The 19,856-nt window shown below is 28.6% G+C and overlaps 1 protein-coding gene across 1 annotated transcript in view; it reads left to right on the top strand.

Moving 5' to 3' along the window:
• Window positions 1-5,737, top strand: part of LOC136080686 (uncharacterized) — an 88,174-nt gene extending 82,437 nt beyond the window's left edge. Inside the window, exons 15-18 of the mRNA XM_065797664.1 lie at window positions 6-176; window positions 1,318-1,427; window positions 1,526-1,590; window positions 5,433-5,737. Of these exons, the coding sequence (XP_065653736.1) occupies window positions 6-176; window positions 1,318-1,427; window positions 1,526-1,590; window positions 5,433-5,445 (359 nt within the window). The 3' untranslated portion in view covers window positions 5,446-5,737. The remainder of the gene's footprint in view (window positions 1-5; window positions 177-1,317; window positions 1,428-1,525; window positions 1,591-5,432) is intronic.
• Window positions 5,738-19,856: the final 14,119 nt, after the last annotated feature.

The raw sequence follows: 19,856 nt of genomic DNA, 5'->3' as shown, positions 1-19,856 counted from the left end.
TATAGTAAATGGTAATTGGTCAATATGGTCTTCTTGGTCGTTATGCAGTCAGCCATGCGGTGGTGGTGTAAAATCAAGATTTCGCAGCTGTTCAAATCCTACGCCAAGTTTTGGCGGTTTAGATTGCGTCGGAAATGTTAGAGGTTTTGAAAGTTGTGCTCAGCGAAATTGCATAAGTAATATTACTGCAACATTTGTTTTTAATAATGCAGCAACTCGTTTTTAAGACCAAAAAAAAATCATTCTCAATTATTTTAATTTTTTAGGATATATATCAAAGTTATATATCATAGTTCCTCATTATTTTGATTTTTCAGGATAGTAAATCATCACTCTCTTTTTTTTCTGATTTTTCGGTATAAGAGACCATTATCCATTACTTTAATTTTTCAAAATTGAAAACCATTTCTTTCTGGTTTATTGTTTTTAGAAAGGGAACCATTATTTTCCATTAGTTTAATTTAAATATATTAAACAATTACTATTCAATATAATGACATTTTAAACTAACTTAAATTATAACTAAATTTATAATTTAATTATAACTTTTTAAGTAGTTAAACCACTTTATATTAATCATTTTGCTAAAAATTAAAAATTTGAAATAATTCGTTATAGATTTTTTATTATTTTTTTTTTGAAAAAAAATATTTTGATGTTTTTATTATACTTTTTTGCAGTACATCTGTAATTTTTCATGTGGTCTCTCTCACCTTTTTTTATCATTTTTTGTTGGATCTTAAATTAGTAAATATTTAAAAATAATGAAATAAATTATGAATATGTTGTTTCTTTTTAAATCATATCACATTTATATACATTTATATCACATATTATATACATTTATATCACATATTAAATCACATTTATATACATTTATTAATGTGTGAATATGCCTTGAAATAATCTTGTCTCATAATACTTTACAAAAAATAATCTTCTCTCATAATCTTATCAAAATCTTGTGTATGTGTGTGTATTCGTGCGTGAACACGCGCACACACACTATCCTGCCATCATTTGATCCTAAAAAGATGTCTCTTTAGGACCAAATACCGGTTGGGTAAGGCAAATTTTTATTTTAAATTTACACTTTACTGTAATTCCGTTTTTATGTTATTTTATACTTTTAGTAGGTAATTTTAAATAATCGACATATTTTTTGTTTACCTCTGATGGTTAAAAAAATAATTTTATCATGTATGCAATATTATTACACACTATAATACTTAAACCTATTATGTTTAGTATTGTTTTATCAAAATACTATAAATTTACAAAATGTTGTACTTTAATATAATAAGATTTATATTACAGGTGTAAAATTGAATTTGGCTGTAAATTTCATTGATAAAGATTATACTAATTCATATTCTATATTAACAGTTAAACCTTGTATAAATCTTAGAAATGATATCCAAGATGCGGTAAGAAATGTTTAAATTTTTTTTTTTTAATAATTTTATGAGTAATAGTTTATGAGCATATTAATTGCTATAACAGTATTATTGAATTTTGTATTTAGATTGCTACACTATACAGAAGATTCGATGTTAATGCAACTTTTAATGTTGTTATAAATTCTATAGAGTAAGTAATACTATTAAAATGACAACATTTACAGCGTATAAAAAATTATACATTTACGGTGTAAAAAACGTTAGATATATTTTTGGAGAGCAAAATCAAATATTAGGTACGCAACAAAATAGCTTCTGCTAATATTGTTTTTATATAATTTGTTTGTGCATATAATTTCTATTGGTCTCATTATTTTGATCATGATCGTTTAATCTTTAATTTCATAATTTTATTTTCAAAATTCAATGAAATGAAAAAGAAATCGTACGTTTTGCGTTGACAGGCTTTAACTATCATAAGTTTTTCGTTAATCGGCCTTAAACGTCATCTAATTATCCGTTGATTAAATGTTATCTAGTAGGGTAGTATTGATATAGCTTGTTGTTTTTTGCCTAAAATGGTGGTTCTCTGAATCTTTTTGACATGGCTCATGGTTTTTAGCTTTTATCTTTTTATAATTTATTACACAACTCTTTCTGCTGTTCCCTGTAGTGTTTAAATCTCTAACAATAGGATTTTTTCCCTGCATGTTATGCAGGGATCCTCAATAATCTTTTTTTTAATTTATGTTTGAAAAGCTTCTTTCAAAACAAATTTTTTTTACACAAGAACACTAAAAAAAATCTAATGTTTGTCTCAATATTACGTTTAAGTAACTTTAATTATGATTCTATAAATAAAGTAATAACTTTAGTCAGGTGACAGGAATAATGTCGGAAAATGAATTTCGGAATAGTGTCGAATATATTAAATAGGCCTAATGTCGCAAAAAAAAAAGAATAGTGTCGTAAATAAATTTAATAAATAGTGTCGAAAACAAAAAAAAGGAATAGTGTCGCAAAAAATAATGAAATAATGTCGCAACAATAAAATCGGAGTAGTGTCGAAAACGAAAATAAGGAATAGTGTCGCAAATAGTAAAAACGGAATAGTGTCGCAAATAGTAAAAACGGAATAGCGTCACAAATAGTAAAGACGGAATTGTAGTCAGAGAAAATTAGCAAAAAATAGGGTCAAACCCAGACAAAAATAGTATAATGGTAAAATTTGGCAGGGAGAAAGTACAGTCTTTGGGTGGACGTAAAAAAAACCCAGTTGATTGCGCTACAGTAATATCCCTTTAGGGGCAATTTTAGAGGCAAAGAGGGTCCATTTTGACACCTCTAAAATCTTATAAACTTTACACTGTTAGATAGAAAATTTTTTCTTGAACAATATTTATATAAGAACAATGACTTATAAGAAATTAATTGAAAAATTATTCACGTTTAAAAGTGTAAAAGTTCCATTCGACGCTTTTGCTGCGATAAACGCTTTGTCATAATGTTGTGAAAATATTGTCAGCATTTTTGTTTGATATATATATATATATATATATATATATATATATATATATATATATATATTATTGAAAACATTTAATACGATTATATATTTATTTTTATTATACCTATTGTTTTCAATAAAAACGTAACTTTGATTCCGTTTTTTTGTTTTTGAGACTATTCCTTTAAATAATATGCGACATTATTCCGTTTTTTTGTTTTCGACACTATTTCTTAAATTCATTTGCGACACTATTCCGTTTTTTTGTTTTCGATACTATTCATTAAACTCTTTTGCAACATTATTCTTTTTTCTATTTTCGACACTATTCATTAAATTCATTTGCGACATTATTCCTTATTCTGTTATTCGACAATCAATCATGCGACAATTTGCGACACTATTCCTTTTCCATACTTTCGACAATCAAATTTGCAACAATCAAAATTTTGCAACACTATTTCGCCACACCCTTCAGTCTTGTTTTATTATATTTTAATTAAAGGTAGTTACGGAGGTGTGACGAAAGTTTAAAATTTAATTTATTTAAACTTTATTAGAGTCAAAATACATAACAAAATGCGTATATAAAAAAGATGTTACGGAGCTTCGGCTCTTGTTTCAATAAGTTGGATTGGTTTCAATTTATTTTCTCAAGTACGGATAATTCAAATTGGAAGTTATTACGGAGATCAAATGTGAAAACGCTTGGGCATTTTATCGAACTTTAGAGTTTTGATTCAAGAAAACTTTATTTTAATATTAAAAAGTTATACTAAAACATCTATGAAAGTTGTTTATAAACTGAATTAAAAGTTTTAATTTAAAAATACCTTCGTTACACATCCAATAGACCTTCAAATGTAAATTAAAATACCAAATCAAAAGATTCATTATTGTTATCAAAGTCGAAAATTTTATATTGTTTTTACAAAAATATGAAGTAATTTTTATACTATAAAAGCCTAAATATGAATTGTATAAAACCTATAAAACCATAAATATAAATAAAAAGTGTTCGACATCAATTTTTTATATATAGAACTGTAGTCAAGGAAGTAGGGGTTAGATATTTGTGATAATCTTTTCATAATATATTTAAGCTTTTATCTAATTTCATTTATGTTATAGTTTTTTACATTTTCAACTTAACTTTTGTTTATGTTTAAAACGGCTAATTCCTTCATAAAAATTTTATCTGTTGCTGTATATATTTCATCTATTCCCCCACCCCTTTATTCCTTGCAATGGTTTTGGGTACGAGTCTGTTATGTAATGTTTTTTGTAAGTTTTATAATCTTAAGTAAAAATGGTGATTGTAAACTATTTATGTTGGTGTTCCTTTCCAATTTTCCTATTTATTTCGGTGTTCTATTCAACTATCAAAAAACTTAAGTGCAGGCTAGCCTCCGTCATTTCTTAGTTTGATAGTCACCTTTGTGATTTTTTGAGTGAGACTTTCATATACGTTATATCATATATTGCACATTTTTATTTTTTTATGTTTTGTGACAGTTTGAATATTAAGTTTAGAAATTTAGTAAAAAATTTAATTTTTAACTTAAAAACATGATTTTTTCCTGAATTTTTTGTTTTAAGTTATGACCAAAAATGCTTACTGTGGTTGAATAACAGGTTTCTATTTTTATTACTCGTATACACAAATCAGGAATCGTATTCACAGATAGAAGTTTAACTTACTAGTTATTAATGGCTACAAATGACATAAATATAAAATTTCTTGTGAAACGAGGCAGGAAAATTTGTTCAACTACAAGCTCCGATAAACAGTGAGGTTTATCCGATAAACAGTAGAGTAGATAAGAAAATATCATTTTTATTAAAACTTTACACTTTCTTTTTTAAATATTACACTCTTTTTTTACAATCAGTCATGATATTTTTATTGGTTGCTTACAGAATAATGACAATAGTTTTTACTTTTATTTTGTTTCTAATTATAAAAACTTGTCATTAACATAGAAAAAGACACGCAATAAATCCCATGTTCCTTAAAATAGGATAAACCCATCTAAAAATGACTCCATTCACGGCTATTGACATGTACTTCTGCAAATAAGACGGCCCTAATACCAGACAAACTGTTTATATATTTTTGCTAAAAACATCATACAAACTTAAAAAAAAAGTTGTTTGGAAAAATATTTATAAATGAATATTGCTTATTTCGCCAAACAAAAATAAAGTATGCTTCGGAGAAAATATTTACCTAAACAAATAACTTTATAATTCTGCTGTCAGAAAAAATATTAATGGTATAGAAAATTAGATCCTTTACATGTCAAAAGCGAACAAGCATTTGACATAAATCTTTTATTGCTAATCCAAGAAAAGATGAATATCTAATAAGAGCGTAAATGAGAATTGCTTATTAAAAAAAAACATCAGCAATTTTGAAAGAAAAGATTAGTAGATGTTTAGTTTATGTAATGTATTTTGTTATGCTTGCAACAATATCTTTACATAAAGAGCTACATCATAAATTGTAACTTTTTTTTTATTAGGAGTCGGCCATAAGTGTTTTTGATGACGTTATTCATCTTTATTTTTGAGAAGAAGTGTAAAGAGTCCTTGCTTTATATTATTTCTGTAAACAAACCGTAACTTTCTTCATATATTTCTTATTTGTAAGAAATGGAAAGTAGTTGAAGTTAATCGGATTTGAAAGACATCGGAAGATAATCGGATTTGAAAGACAGAAAAAAAAAAAATTTTAATTTGCTTAATCACGGTTTACATAAAGTAGTTTTTAAATAGTACATCTGTATTTTTATTTTATTAATTAGTTAATATTTGTGCATAGTATTTATGACATTAGACGTTCTTATTTTATATATATATATATATATATATATATATATATATATATATATATATATATATATATATATATATATATATATATATATATATATAAACATTGTTGTTATTGTATTGCATACTATTATTATAAATGTTTTATTATAACCGTATCTTTGAGGTTATAAACGAATGGTTATAAATAAATGTGTAATTAAAAAAATAAATTACACACGCATTACAAAGCCCAAACAGATTTATTTCATCTAATGAGTTGAAAATATTTTCAAATAGAAGTTATTTTAAGCATTTTATAATTTGAACTGAAACTATTTGGCTGCTTTACCCTGGAAACAAGCTTTTTTTAAACTATTTTGTTTCATCGTCTTAGACATAATAATAAGGGCAATAATAAGGGCGATAAATATTTTAAGATCTTAATAATTTAAATTAATTTATCTTAATGCGCATATATATGTATATATACATATGTGTATATATATATATATATATATATATATATATATATATATTATATATATATATATATATATATATATTCAGCAAATCTTTTAGTATTATCAACGAGGAAAAAGTTTGTTTATTATTTTAAATAAGATACTATTTGGAAGAACAGCTAGAGCATCAAATTTCGATGCGGCAAACTATTTTGTTTTTATGATTTAAGGAAGCGTGTTAATCCTGCTTGCGTCGTATGAATTTTTAAACGTGTTTCCATTCATCATTCTAACTTAATGGAAATTCGATTTTAAATCGAATTTCCATTATTCATCCTAGTTTAATCAAATCTAGTTTTACACAATTTGAGTTTGTTTCTTCTAAATTTAAAAAAAACTCAATCTTGCCTGTTTGGCCTTTCCAAACGTTGTGGCCTCTTAATAACTGTCTATTCTTGACATGAGTAAAGACTCTGATTGCATAACTTGACGAGTTTCTATTTACGTAATTAGGTTTTGCCTGTCTTTCTATGAAAAAACGTCGTGACACGTAAAGCATCTTTCACTTTAGTCTGCAAGCCAGACTAACATCAGAGAAAGAGCTCAATCAGTAAAAGTTTTTAACAAATATTTTGAGAGTTAAAGAAATCATTGCTACTCTATAAATATACTTGTACTACTTTAAAAGTTGTCTAAATACCAGATGATACATGGTCGAGTCTCAAAAAAAAGATAAAAATTCTTCGATTTGATTTGTGTAATGTCTTCAACGTATATCAATTCAACAAGATGAAATTCAGCAATTACATTTTGAGTAATTGTTGATTACTCAAAATCTGCTTGACAAATTTTTTTACTTTTTTTTTGCCGAAATAAAAATGTGTTGTTGTTTGGTTGTAATGGTAATAATTATTGGCTATCATTTTTATCGGATTAAAAAGTGAACAAATCTTAAATCGAAAAAAAAAGTTTTTTTCTTATAAATCCTTCATTTTCACTTGTTGGCATTTTAAAATTGACCGGTGTTTCTCGATTTCAATTAGATTTATTTTGCGGCAATATAAACAGACTAAATATATCGAAAAAGAAGCTTCGAAGTCTAATGCAACAATAGTATATACATATAAATAGTTTAAATTTTTTTCAATTTGTTGAAAGAGAAGCTAGAATCGGAAAAGGGAAAAGATTTAAGTGACATTTTCTGAAAAAACAAAAGTATGTTGGCTCGATCACGCCTAATTTTTTTACATAGTAATGCTGATACTATCAGCATTACTGTATAAAATATCACCTACCCAGTGGGCAACACGACGTCCGTGGGACGTCCTAAAGACATCCGTTTTGGACCAGTGGACGTCCCAACTGGACGAAGCGGAGACGTCCAAAGGACGTACCAAATTAAACGCTTTGCGTCTGTCCCAAAGGGACGAAATAAAGACGTCACTAGGACGTCACCAATTTCTCCGTTTTACGGATATCTTTATTTTAGGTTTTTTTTTATAAAATAGGGATGTCAAAATCCGCTGTTTATGACTATATATAGTCAATTTGTTATTTAATATAATTAATTTAATATAGAAATATTTAATATATTAAAATATATAAGGTAAGTGTGGGTATTAAGGCCCGGCGGGTAATAAGGCCCACTAATCCAAACTTAGGGAAAAATAAATTGTGAAACTTTTTTTCGACATTAAAATATTAGAGTTATCTGGTTTTATCACTGGCAGCAAAAAAAAATCAGCATTTCTTTACATTTTCATTTTTTTAGGTGGGCCTTAATACCCATACTTACCTTATATATATAAAAATTTATAAAATTTTTAATATAGTTAATTTGTTATTTACACCTTAGGGTGTGAATAACAAATTAACTATATTGTTAATTTGTAATATTCTTCAGTAAGTACAATTCTCTCTCGGGTCAGAGAACAATGTTTATTCATAAAAAAAAAAACAATTATTAACTAATAATTTTAAAATCTAAATCGCCAAAATAGATTCTGCTAAAGCAGGCATAAAACAAAATAAGATAATAAAACATTAATTAGAAGGCTCTTAAGACTCTTCGTTCCTACTTCGAACAGCTCTTTTGAGTAAGTCTCCAACGTTAAAATCGATTAAATCTTTTGTCAAGTTCTTTGTAGGATCCAGAAAAGCTCCTAAAGGGAAAATTTTTTTTTGTAAAAACATATCAATAATATTTACATCACCAAATTGCTTATGAAACTACGTTTTTTTTTAATTTTTTAACTGTAAATTACAAGTGCTTCATGCTTACGCCATTTTCATGTAACTTGTATTTTTTTAAATACGTTTACTTTTTAAATACAAATTTTTAATTTGGATTATTATTTTTATATTATTACTTCACTACGTCATCGAGTTATTTCACTTAATTTTATGGAAACAGTTAATACTAAAGCACAATAAGCTTTTAGCTCACGGACGTCTTTTATGATACAAAAATTAGCACGAAGAAACATTTTTCAATTTCTTCAGCTTTATTCATGAAATGATTAGTGTGTACTAGGGTGTCCCAAAAAAAAAAAAAAAATACCTCTTAATTTTTTCCCATTCTCTGAGGTCAAAATAGGCTAAAATTACCAAAAAAATACTTTTTGTTCCAGTAAAAGTGATAGCTGCAAAATTTCGTTTTTTAAAGAAAACTTTTTAAATATGTAAAATATCTAACAGTCTAATTTCGTTTTATCCGCTATTTTAACTCCCCAACATGAATCCAGCTATCCTACCAGCTCATTAAGCTCCGACAAGCATGAATCACAACCGATTGAAACCCTGGTTAGTAAGCTCTGTTGACCTGCTAACAACTGGTAGCTTTGGTTTCCTCATATGAATCTGCTCAGACAAATTAAAATGTGCCATTTTAATAATCTTTTTCGTTTCCTGATTCATCACCTAGGATATATTCTTAGTCATCCTATAGGCAAGCAGGTATAAAGCATTTACAAAACACCTATGGAATGAATTATTGCTAATATTTTTAAAAAACAACCTAACTTGTTATGCATTCTAATCAAACCTCATGTGCTCCGTCTTATCTACCTTGCTCTGAGTGACTAGCCTTTATATAATCTTACATATAGTGCTTTTCTGTGCTATTTTATCTTCTCATCAATAAGATCCTCTACAAAATGAGAAATGTCCTCCTCCAACATTCGTTGCCTGCATATAAATTAGAACAGAGAAGGTTGTGAAGATGGTTAAAACTCCATAAAAGAACTTCAGTGTTGGAGTGTTGAAAGCAGTGATGTAAAGTTCTTTCAAAAGGTTGTTTTTAAACAACATTAAAAGGGAGGCCCTAAAGTTCCTCAAGAGGCCATTGACCACAGAGATATTTAACACGGGGACCACAAGAAGCTATGTGAACTAGTTGTCTTTTACATGTTTTTTTATATAAGAATTATACGTTTATGAACATATAAGGCTCAGGTTATGTTTAAAAATTAGGTGTGTGATAAGCATTTTGTTGCGTGTTACTTTAAATCAGGCATGTTTATGAGCAGAATACTGAAATTTTCGTTAGTGTTTATTTGATGCATGAAAACCATTTAATGTGGTTATTGCTTTGCTAAACAAAAATATTTATATATAAGTATAGATGATTTTTTTCTTAACCACAAGGTTTTCGAGAATGCACACGGTTTTGTAAGCTTAAGAATAATTAAGAGCCTCCTAAAATAATTTAAATAAGCGTAACCAAGCCTGTTACAAAAACCCAAAATTCATATAAAATAAAAGCATGCATCACACTAATAATAGATTGCACCTTGCTATCTAACTATTCAACAATAAGTGTTTAAAAAACAAAAAAATGAGAAAAATGTTCTAAGAAATTAAGTAATATTGATAACAAAACAACATTCATTTTCAAAAGATTTGATTCTTTTAAATTTTACAAAAATCACTTTTTAACAACTGATTTTGTTTTTTGGTTATTAATAGCCTCAGTGGACTTCAGAGAATGGCAAAAACTTTAGAAATGTTCTCAAAAAGAAAAAAGAAAACTATTTCTGGTACATCCTTTTGGTGAGCGTAATTTAGAGCTTTTGTTAAAGCTCTAAATTACGCATGTTTTTGAGTACAAATTTAATAATACCGGAATTCTTAAAGGTGTTTACTTGATGCATGAAAACCATTTGATGAAGTTGTTTTTTATTAGTGCAAAATAAAGATATTTATGTATCAAATTCTAAGAAAGTATGACACATTTTGCCTAAACATACCCGAGCCCAAATCTAAAAACCAAAATATGCTTTTAAAAAGTCATAATAGCACTATTCTGTACTTAGGCATCATTATTAACTTTTTAAAAACAAAATTGAAGATAAAAATAAATTTTATTACATATTAATCCAACATGTAACAGACATTTATTTTCAAAAAAATCAATTTTTTCAAATTTTACAGCTATCACTTCCTGGCTACAAAAATTTTTTTTCTTTTGATTTTTAGTGTTAGTGGACTTAAGAAAATGGGAAAAAAATTAGAAGTATCCTGAAGAAAAAAAAAATTATGTTTTTGGGACACCCTAGTGCATATCGTAAACCTTATGGAAATATTGAAAATACATACTTAGCAAGCAACGATAGTGCATAGTCTTTGAAAACGCTCTTTTCCCAGTTTTTCCATCTTTACTAAACAAATCTTGGACACTACGAACCATTAAGGCATCTAATCCAAGCTGTACCTTTGCTCGTACATCTTTTCCTCCAATCGCCTTTATAGCCATTTTCTACAAAAATGTAGTTTTGTGGTAAAAAGTTTTATAAAATTTTTATTTTGATAGAGAAATGTATAGTATTCCATTCAAAACTTGCAAATAAATTCACCATATAAGTACCAATAAATTTTCATTCAAGTTCCAGTTCACAAAATTTTATAATAATGAATATGTTGTTTTTTTATTAATTTTTTTTTTTTTTTTGTAATGTTTAAGGTCCATATTTCTACACTTGTGTGATTTGGACATGTTTCCATAATGCCATTTTCTAATTTAAATGACTTTCTGGAAGAGTTGAAGCAACTTTTTAAAACCGGATGACCTTCCTGGCATTAACCTGTTTTGCAGATCAGGACTGAGTATTTTTATTGTGATATTACTACTATATATATGATAATATATGGCCTACTCTCTCAAAAACCGTTTTACATTGTTAAAATAATGAGTACAATAAAAAATATGTGATAATTAGGTTTCCCCTTCTATCAAAATTACCTGAAAATGTTCACCGTTAACAATTAAGAGCCAACTCTTAGACCTCTTAGAATGGTACTATCAACAACATAAAATTATGAACATATAAAATGTAAATTAAATAAGAAGGTATTATTTAATCTCAAAGTTACTTAAAAAAAGTATTTGTTGCACAAACTAATAACAAGTTTTACCTTTTTATTGCAATAAGTTTTATTTTCAAGTTTAATTTCCTCTTAGTCAAACTCTTCTATAGATGACATAGGCTGAAGGTCCTCCACCCCAACAATTGCATCAAGTTCATTACCATCAATCAGAGATGCCAACATATTCATGATATGGGTTTGGTTTTCCTCTAATTTTTCCATTTTCATAAACATAACATACTGAAACTCTAAAAAATAATTAAGTTATGTAATCAAAATATTCTTTACAATCATTTAATTACATCTTTACAATCATTAAATATATCTTTACAATCATTTAATTAATCGCCAGAACTTTTTTTTCTTTATACATCACAGAGATTAAGACTAATTAATAAGTAAAAACCTTTTGGTTATTTAAAATATACTTGTAAATTTATATTATCAATAGACCTTGACTTTTGGTAATAAAACCTATAATTAAATATAAAAAATTGAAATAGGACTATTGACGAAAAATCAAAGTATTAAAAGAAGGACTTATGTTTATTTGTCATTTCCTTAAACCCGGCTCCACCATCAGCAAAGGTATTTTTAGGTGTTTTAAAACTTTTGTTAGCAGAGCGAGGAAGAGGAGGGGCTTCCGAAAAATCTTCTCTTCTAGTTTTACTGGGTGAAGATGCTGAAGTATTTAGGGTAGGTGATGTAATTTTGTTTTACTTAAAAGATGGAGAGATAGGTCTGAGAGTGCTGCAATTTTTTCATTGTCTTGTTTTGGAATAGTACGCTTAATTCTTTTTATAGACGAATTCAATAAAGTTGATGATGATGATGATGATGATGATGATGATGATGATGATGATGATGATGATGATGATGATGATGATGATGATGATGATGATGATGATGATGATGATGATGCAAAGACAGGAAGAATCTCTTCTTGGGAGTGCTTTTTACCTATGTTTACAACCGTGGAAGGCTCCTTCTTATTGTATAATTTCTTCAATTCCAAAACTGGACTTATAGTTCGTGGGTGTTTTTTTGGCAGTACTAAAAAAATATACAACTCTAAAACCCTGGACAGAGTAGCCACTTAGTTATCCAAAGAAATTAATTTACAATTTAAAATTTTTTTCTGCCTATTATTATTTAGACTCTGTGGATCTGAGGTAGAAAAACATAATAAAAACTTGCTGAATATTATACTATATCTCAGTGGAAAAAGTTATGTGAGTTGCAAACCACCTCAAAGTTTATTAAAACTAATGAAAAAAAGAAGACACTAATGAAATACCATTGGCATCATCAGAAGATGATACATCCTCAGCCGTAGTTGCAAAATCAACCAACTCCTGTGCTTCCTCACGTGTGCCTTGGTGGAGCAAAACCTCTACTATTGAGTATGTCATCCAATTAGGGCCTGGTGATTCATATTCCTTAAAGTAGAAATCCAGAGACTTTGATTCGTTTAATGGCCAGAAAATTTGCTGATGTAAAGTATCAACCCACGGACAAGGCACAATGGTTTTCCACTCTGAACCATTTTCCAGGACAACACATGCAGCCCAATATCTAAAAGATAAGTATACAGTATTTATTCATTGCAAAGTTAATGAACTTAGTCCATAAAGACTTATTCCTTGTCACTATTATCCAAAACTCTGGAATATATCTTCCTCTACAAACCTGCAATTAGGAGAAAGTGAATTTTAAGTGAGTACTTTAAAAGCAAGTGAAAATTTAAAACATTGAATAAAAATAAACTAAAAGAGCTATAAGAATAACTTATTAAGACCATTCAAGCATGTTTACATATCTTGTGTTAAAGGTATTATAACATAACTATTTCTAAATGGTAAGCATACACATTTTCGAACTAGATCAGTTTTTTGAATAATACATTTTATGGGGCAGGCATTTACTTTAATATGATATATATCAAGGTCTCTTAAGTCAACAAATTGAGTAAAGAAATATTCAAGTGCAGATTTTGGATAAAAATCACACTGGAAGCCTCCATCTTGACATATAACAGTGACAAACGCAATGCCATAACAGACCAAAAAACATGAATCTTTTGCACCAACTCGTATCTTTGAAAAACTTTCTTCCTTTAAAGATGGAGTATCTTCAAGCTCACTTAGTCTCAAAACAATTTGCATAACTGGATTATGTTTTCCACGAATTAATCGCTTTATCTGACACAAGTAGTTTTCAAACTGAAAAGCAGATATTTCATCCAAGCTGCACTGAAGATACTCCACATCATCAGCAATGTGTAACAGTCCATGTACATTATATACATTAAAAGAAGAGCCATAATGCTCTTTGGAATTCTTAACAAAGTATTTAAGCAGCTGTCTTGCTGACTCAATGTTACTATTACGTTTAATAGTGTTCTTCTCACATAACATTCGAATAGCAAGCGACAAACTCAAAAAATGCTTGTAACTTTGTTTAATTAATACACCTTTCAATGCAACCAAACCAGTATAAAGAAGAAAACTACGTAGCTTGGTTGCTTTCCACCAATTCAATTCTGATATTGACCTTGGTTGGCGGACAAAGTCACTTGGCAATCTTCCATTAAACTTTAATAACTGCTCAGAAATTATATTTTGCTGCACGGACAACAACCAACCATCAAATATACCAATAAATGCACCTTTTAAAAAATGTAACAAACAACGCACCACTCCGAGACAAACTAAATGCATATAGTCTAATACAAAATCTTGTATAAAATTAATTAGCAATGGAAGCAAACATGAATAAGAGTATTGATGTCGCTTCCCACTGGCATCTGGAAAGGAGTAAGAATGGTTACGAAACATATCATTATTGTGTAAAGTAACATTTTCTTCTAAATCATCAAACACAGTCCTTTTATGCTTTTGCATACCTCTTTGGGTATATCTTTCACAAGAGTAATACCCAGTATGCTGAACAATGCCTTTTAAAAGTGCTCTTGCCGGAGCGTCACAAACAAAGCAAAACACTGATAAGTTATATTGTTTACCGTTTATGTTTATTACTGATTTAGAGAGCTCCTTCAATTCTTGCACAAATTCAGAAAAAAACTTTGTCATTTTTGGTTTAGATTTGCCACCAAATAAAGCTACCATAAATGGTTGAAACTTTCCAAACTGAACTAAGATTGGCCATAATTGATATGAGCTAGATTTCCATATAGGTAGAACATCTAAATTCACATTTAACCAAATATCCTGTGATTGGTATTCATGTAAATTCAATATTCTTTCAATATTTTTTTTTATTCCAAAATATACATATGTCTTGTCTACAACAACAGCTACATCGTTTTTATTCTTTGTACCTAATAGCGTACGAGAATCTTTGGGTAAAGAATGACCTTTTTTAATCAGAAGTGCTTACAATTCATTCACACATTGTCGGGTACATCCATGTTTCAATGACCAAAGTTTTAATGATTTACAAAATTGGGAATCTAAGAAATCATTATACTCATTTTATTTAAGTTATCAGAAAGATTTCCTGTAATTGATTCACAAGAGTTTATATCAGAAGTATCATTCTCATTATTGCTCACTAAAACAGAATCATCAATTGGCTCACTGAAAAAACTGCTGTCATGCTCACTGCTATTATTATTGTTACATGAACTTGAAAAACTGCAGTTAAGATCAAAACATTGATTATTTGAACTAATATATTCATTAGTGCTAACATTTGGAATATCTTCATCATTGTTAATTTTATGTTGGCTAAGAGAAACCACTTCAGATAAAGCATACACAGTATTACGATGATGACGCCATCGAAAATGTCGGTCTCTTTGACAAAAATAAAAATATATATAATGAAATACTCAATAACCAAGGAAACTTAAAACATTTTTTGATTTTTCAAAGAACATTAAGGTAAGTATGGGTATTAAGGCCCACCTAAAAAAATGAAAATGTAAAGAAATGCTGATTTTTTTTTGCTGCCAGTGATAAAACCAGATAACTCTAATATTTTAATGTCGAAAAAAAGTTTCACAATTTATTTTTTCCCTAAGTTTGGATTAGTGGGCCTATTACCCGCCGGGCCTTAATACCCACACTTACCTTATTTGAGAAGGAGAAGTAAATTGGTGAAAATCTAAAATTAATGTGGTTAAAAACAAAAATAATGTGTCCATCAAAAGAAACTTTTAACATGGTTGTTGTTATAATTTGCTCCAATCTGAGATAGTGGCAAATTACAACATTTTTCTTGGAAATAAGGTGATATAATGGTAAATAAGTCTGATGATCAGGAATACTATTAAAAGATTTAGTGGCAATCCAGTTGAATGTTTTTTGTTTTTTTTCAACTTAAGTAATTTTAAGTTCTTTAACCCTGTTGAAAGTTGAAACTTTTCCCCAAACATATTCCTAACAACATTTATTCATTGCAAAGTTAATGAATTCAGTCCATGAAGACTTATTCCTTGTCACAATTATCCAAAACTCTGAAATATATCTTCCTCTACAAACCTGCAAGTAGGAATAAATTTTAAGTGAATTTTAAGTGAGTACAAATACTATCTGTTGGTGCCCTGAGGTAGCGATTCCACGGCTTAACAAAAAACATTTGACGTTTGACAAAAAACACGTAATTTTTATAAACTTTGCTCTGTTATATCTTTTTGTATGGTTAAGCCAGCGCCTTGAGATTTTTTGCATCAGTTAGTGTTACTCAATTTCTTTCCAACCATATATAGAAAGTACTAAGCTTTGTATGGCTTCATTTATATATTACCCATATCTTGAGACCACTTTTCATAAAAAAACTTGCCGCGGGAACGTTTTTTTAAAACGAAGCTTTTGAAGGTAAGGATTCCTAAGATCTTAAACACATCTAATTTTTATGAAACTTTCCATATTTATTAAGAAAAGGACGGGGAATCTAATGGAATCTGGACGTTTTTTAACATTTATACAAAAAATTTTAGTTCTCAGCGTTTAAAAACTTCAAGGTTGATTTATATATAAAAAAAAAGTGTTTTTGAAAAACGTCCAGGTGAAAATTGCAAGTTTAGCCTTTCCTCTATTTAAAACAAGTATTTACTTAAGTTTACCTAAAGAATTGGTACCTAGGATTTGCATATATAAATTATGTGTATATATATATGCTTTTGTTCGCGTATTTAATGACGTTATCTGTTTTGATTTTTACGTTTGTTTTGGTTAGATTATGAAAATTAAATTGAAAGTGAAAGTATAACTCTTAAAATTTTAATCAAATGAAAATACATCTTTTACTTTTTCCCAGGTAAAAGGTCTGCATTCTTCAAGAAAGTTAAAATCTTGATTTTTACTATTTTAACTACAGGTTGCTCTTATTTAAACTGTTTTTTTCAAAACAAAAACCTAAAAATAGTATTCAACAAAAGCTTATGAAAATGGAGTTGTGTAAGAAATTCTTTATATCTTTTTATACTTATTGCCTCTATTTGTTTGTTGATTAAATACTATGAACTCTTGTAATAATTATTTTAATTCCTCTTTTTTAGGTGTTGACATTAACAATAGTCTCACCAAAATGGTTGCTCCATCTATAAGTCAAGAAAGTAAGTCAAAATTATTTTTATTAAAATAATTAGGAATACTGTAGCATAAATTTTTTTCATTTTATTAATTCTATTTATTGAAACCAAAATAATCCACCCCTTATTTTTCTTTATGTCACTTAAATTAAGTTTAATTATAATTTTAGTATCTGACACTGTTGTGGATTATCTTAATATTAATGGAGGTTTCCATTTCAGATAAAAAACTACCTATATTATCAGGTGATTTGGCCTATCAAATAAAAAAATACAAACAGAGAATTAATCATCTTAAATTACAAAATAGACAAATTAATAAAAGATGTAATGAATATAAAAGAAAATATCAAGCAATCTTGTCAAAATATAATGTCAGAAATGTCAACAAAAGAGAAGTTAGAAAGGATTGTAGGATTAACCAATTGTTGCAAAAAAATTTTAGATTAGAAAAAGAAATTGATTTGGCTAGAAAACGTTCTCAATCAGATAGACAAAAGGCATGGTATTTTAAGAAAAAAATTGAAAACACTGTTTTGAAAACATCTGATGAAACGAATGATTCAATCTTAAAGGAGAGTTTAAATTACTTTGAAAATCTTTTAGAAGAGCTGAAGGAAAGAGTTAACTTTTTTGAAAAAAATGTAATTGATGTTTTTGAAGGAGGTAGATATAATGATGAAATTCGCTCTGTATATTATGACCTTTAAAGTAAAAATGTTTCTGTTAACAATGTCGAATCAGGTATTAGAACTGTACTACAAAAAATGGCTGGAATTTCATGTGGCACACTTCCAAAAAAATCTTTGGCTGCTGAATTTTTTAGTGAAATGAACCTTTTATCAAAAGCACAGGTTAGAGAGGCTATATTGGATAGTACACACAATGTTCTTCATACAGATGGCACAAAGTATAATTTTAGAGAGATTGGTAGTTTTTAAGTCACAACGTCATCTGGAAGCTACACGTTTGGGATAGAAGATATGTTTTCAGGCGAGGCACAATCTTATTTTGGAGAGCTAAAAAATTTACTCACTGATATGTCTCAGATATTTTCTCCTGAAAAGGAAAACTATGAGGATGATCAACGGAAGCTTATTTTTTCGTTCAAATCTTTGATGACAGATCGCACCATAGTTAATTCAAGTTTTTTTAGCCAATTTAAACATTGGAGAGAAGCAATTTTGCCTTTTGTTGTTGAAAACTATGATCTACTTCCTTTAAATGAAAAATGAAAAATTTCTCAAATGCATCATGTTTTTTGTGGCTTACATGTTATCCATAATTTAGGAATATATGCAGAAAAAGCAATCATAGAATGGGAAAAAGTGGTTGAGCAGGAAGGTAGTGTTCATGGTGGTTTTATAAATTCTCAAAACTCACGTACCTTTGATATTTTGTATGAACTTTCAAAACTTACAAGCTATAGACATGGCGATCAACGGAACGGGAAAGCTGATGAATGGAGGGCATTTTTGCGTAAAAAGTTTTCAAAAAATTTTATGGTTTCATTTCTGCATCATCGGTTTAACATTATATTTTTACTTGGTGGAGCAACGTATTTTCATAAAGATCATCTTAAATAATTTGTTTTTAATCTTGATGGTTCAAATTTCCTTAATGAATCAATTAGGCATGATATTGACAACATAATTTTTCATGCTTCAACCAGAGCTCTGGGAATTTTTAATAAACTGATATCAGGACCTCTTTTTCGTATTATTGAAGAGGAAGGTCATATTTTTTCTTTAAATACCGTTTGGTCGCAAATGTTTAATTATTTTGTTTGCTGTTCTTCTGATGCATCAATAATGTTAAGTGGTTCTACATTTTTTGATGTCAAATATCTCACTAAGGATGAATTGTTTGATTGTTTGTTTTTTAACTGTAATGACCCACTTTTGGATGCCTTAACACAAGAATGTCTTGAAGTTATATGTTATTCGTGTTCAGTTATGATCCAGAGTCAGTTAAGAGACCAGATGTTGGTGTCCTTGAGGAAACTCAAAACTGTCCGCGTACTAACATTGTGTCTGAACGTGACTTTGCTTCTTATGACCGCAGGTTAAAATGAAACCTAACATGACAACAGTAGCTGCAGCTGGTCTCATCATGTTTAACAATAACAAAACAGCTGATTGGATATATGGGAAATCCCAGGAAGAATCTGCGAGGCTAGTTTTACTAGCAAGGCGAAATAGAAAAGGATATATCAGAAAGTACAGAGAAAAAAAAGCAAATATATTGCAGTACAAAATCGATGAGATGGACAAGCGCAACTAAGAAAAGGAAATAAAGGAGCAAAAGGCAAGCGAAGAAAAAGAGCTTTTGACAACAGAAATTGGGAAGGATGGTGGTTTAATTTTGTGTAAAGAGGATTTGGAGCAAATCTAAGGTACTGAAAATGAAATTGTAATGAAGTTGCAAAGACAAATTAAATTTCAAAAAAAAATACTACAGCAAAAATTTCCAGAAAAGTGGCTACAGTTAGGAGAAAAGGTAAAAGGTGAAAATTACAAAAAATTTGGTATAGAAGCATTAAAAACAAACCTGCTATCAATTTTTAAGTTTTTAAAAGATGCTCCAGAACAACGAGCAAATACAATAAAATGTTCAGTCATCAGACAGAATAATGAAAGACAAGAAATGTTGTTAACATTAAAAAAAAAAGGTCAGATTAGAGGGTGACACTAGATTATTAATGGAAACTAGAAAAATAATAAGAGCAGGCACATCAAAGGGAGGGGTTC

This window comes from Hydra vulgaris, chromosome 05 (assembly GCF_038396675.1).
Source record: "Hydra vulgaris chromosome 05, alternate assembly HydraT2T_AEP".
NCBI classification, from domain to species: domain Eukaryota; kingdom Metazoa; phylum Cnidaria; class Hydrozoa; order Anthoathecata; family Hydridae; genus Hydra; species Hydra vulgaris.
This window is presented reverse-complemented; position numbering and strand designations above follow the sequence as displayed.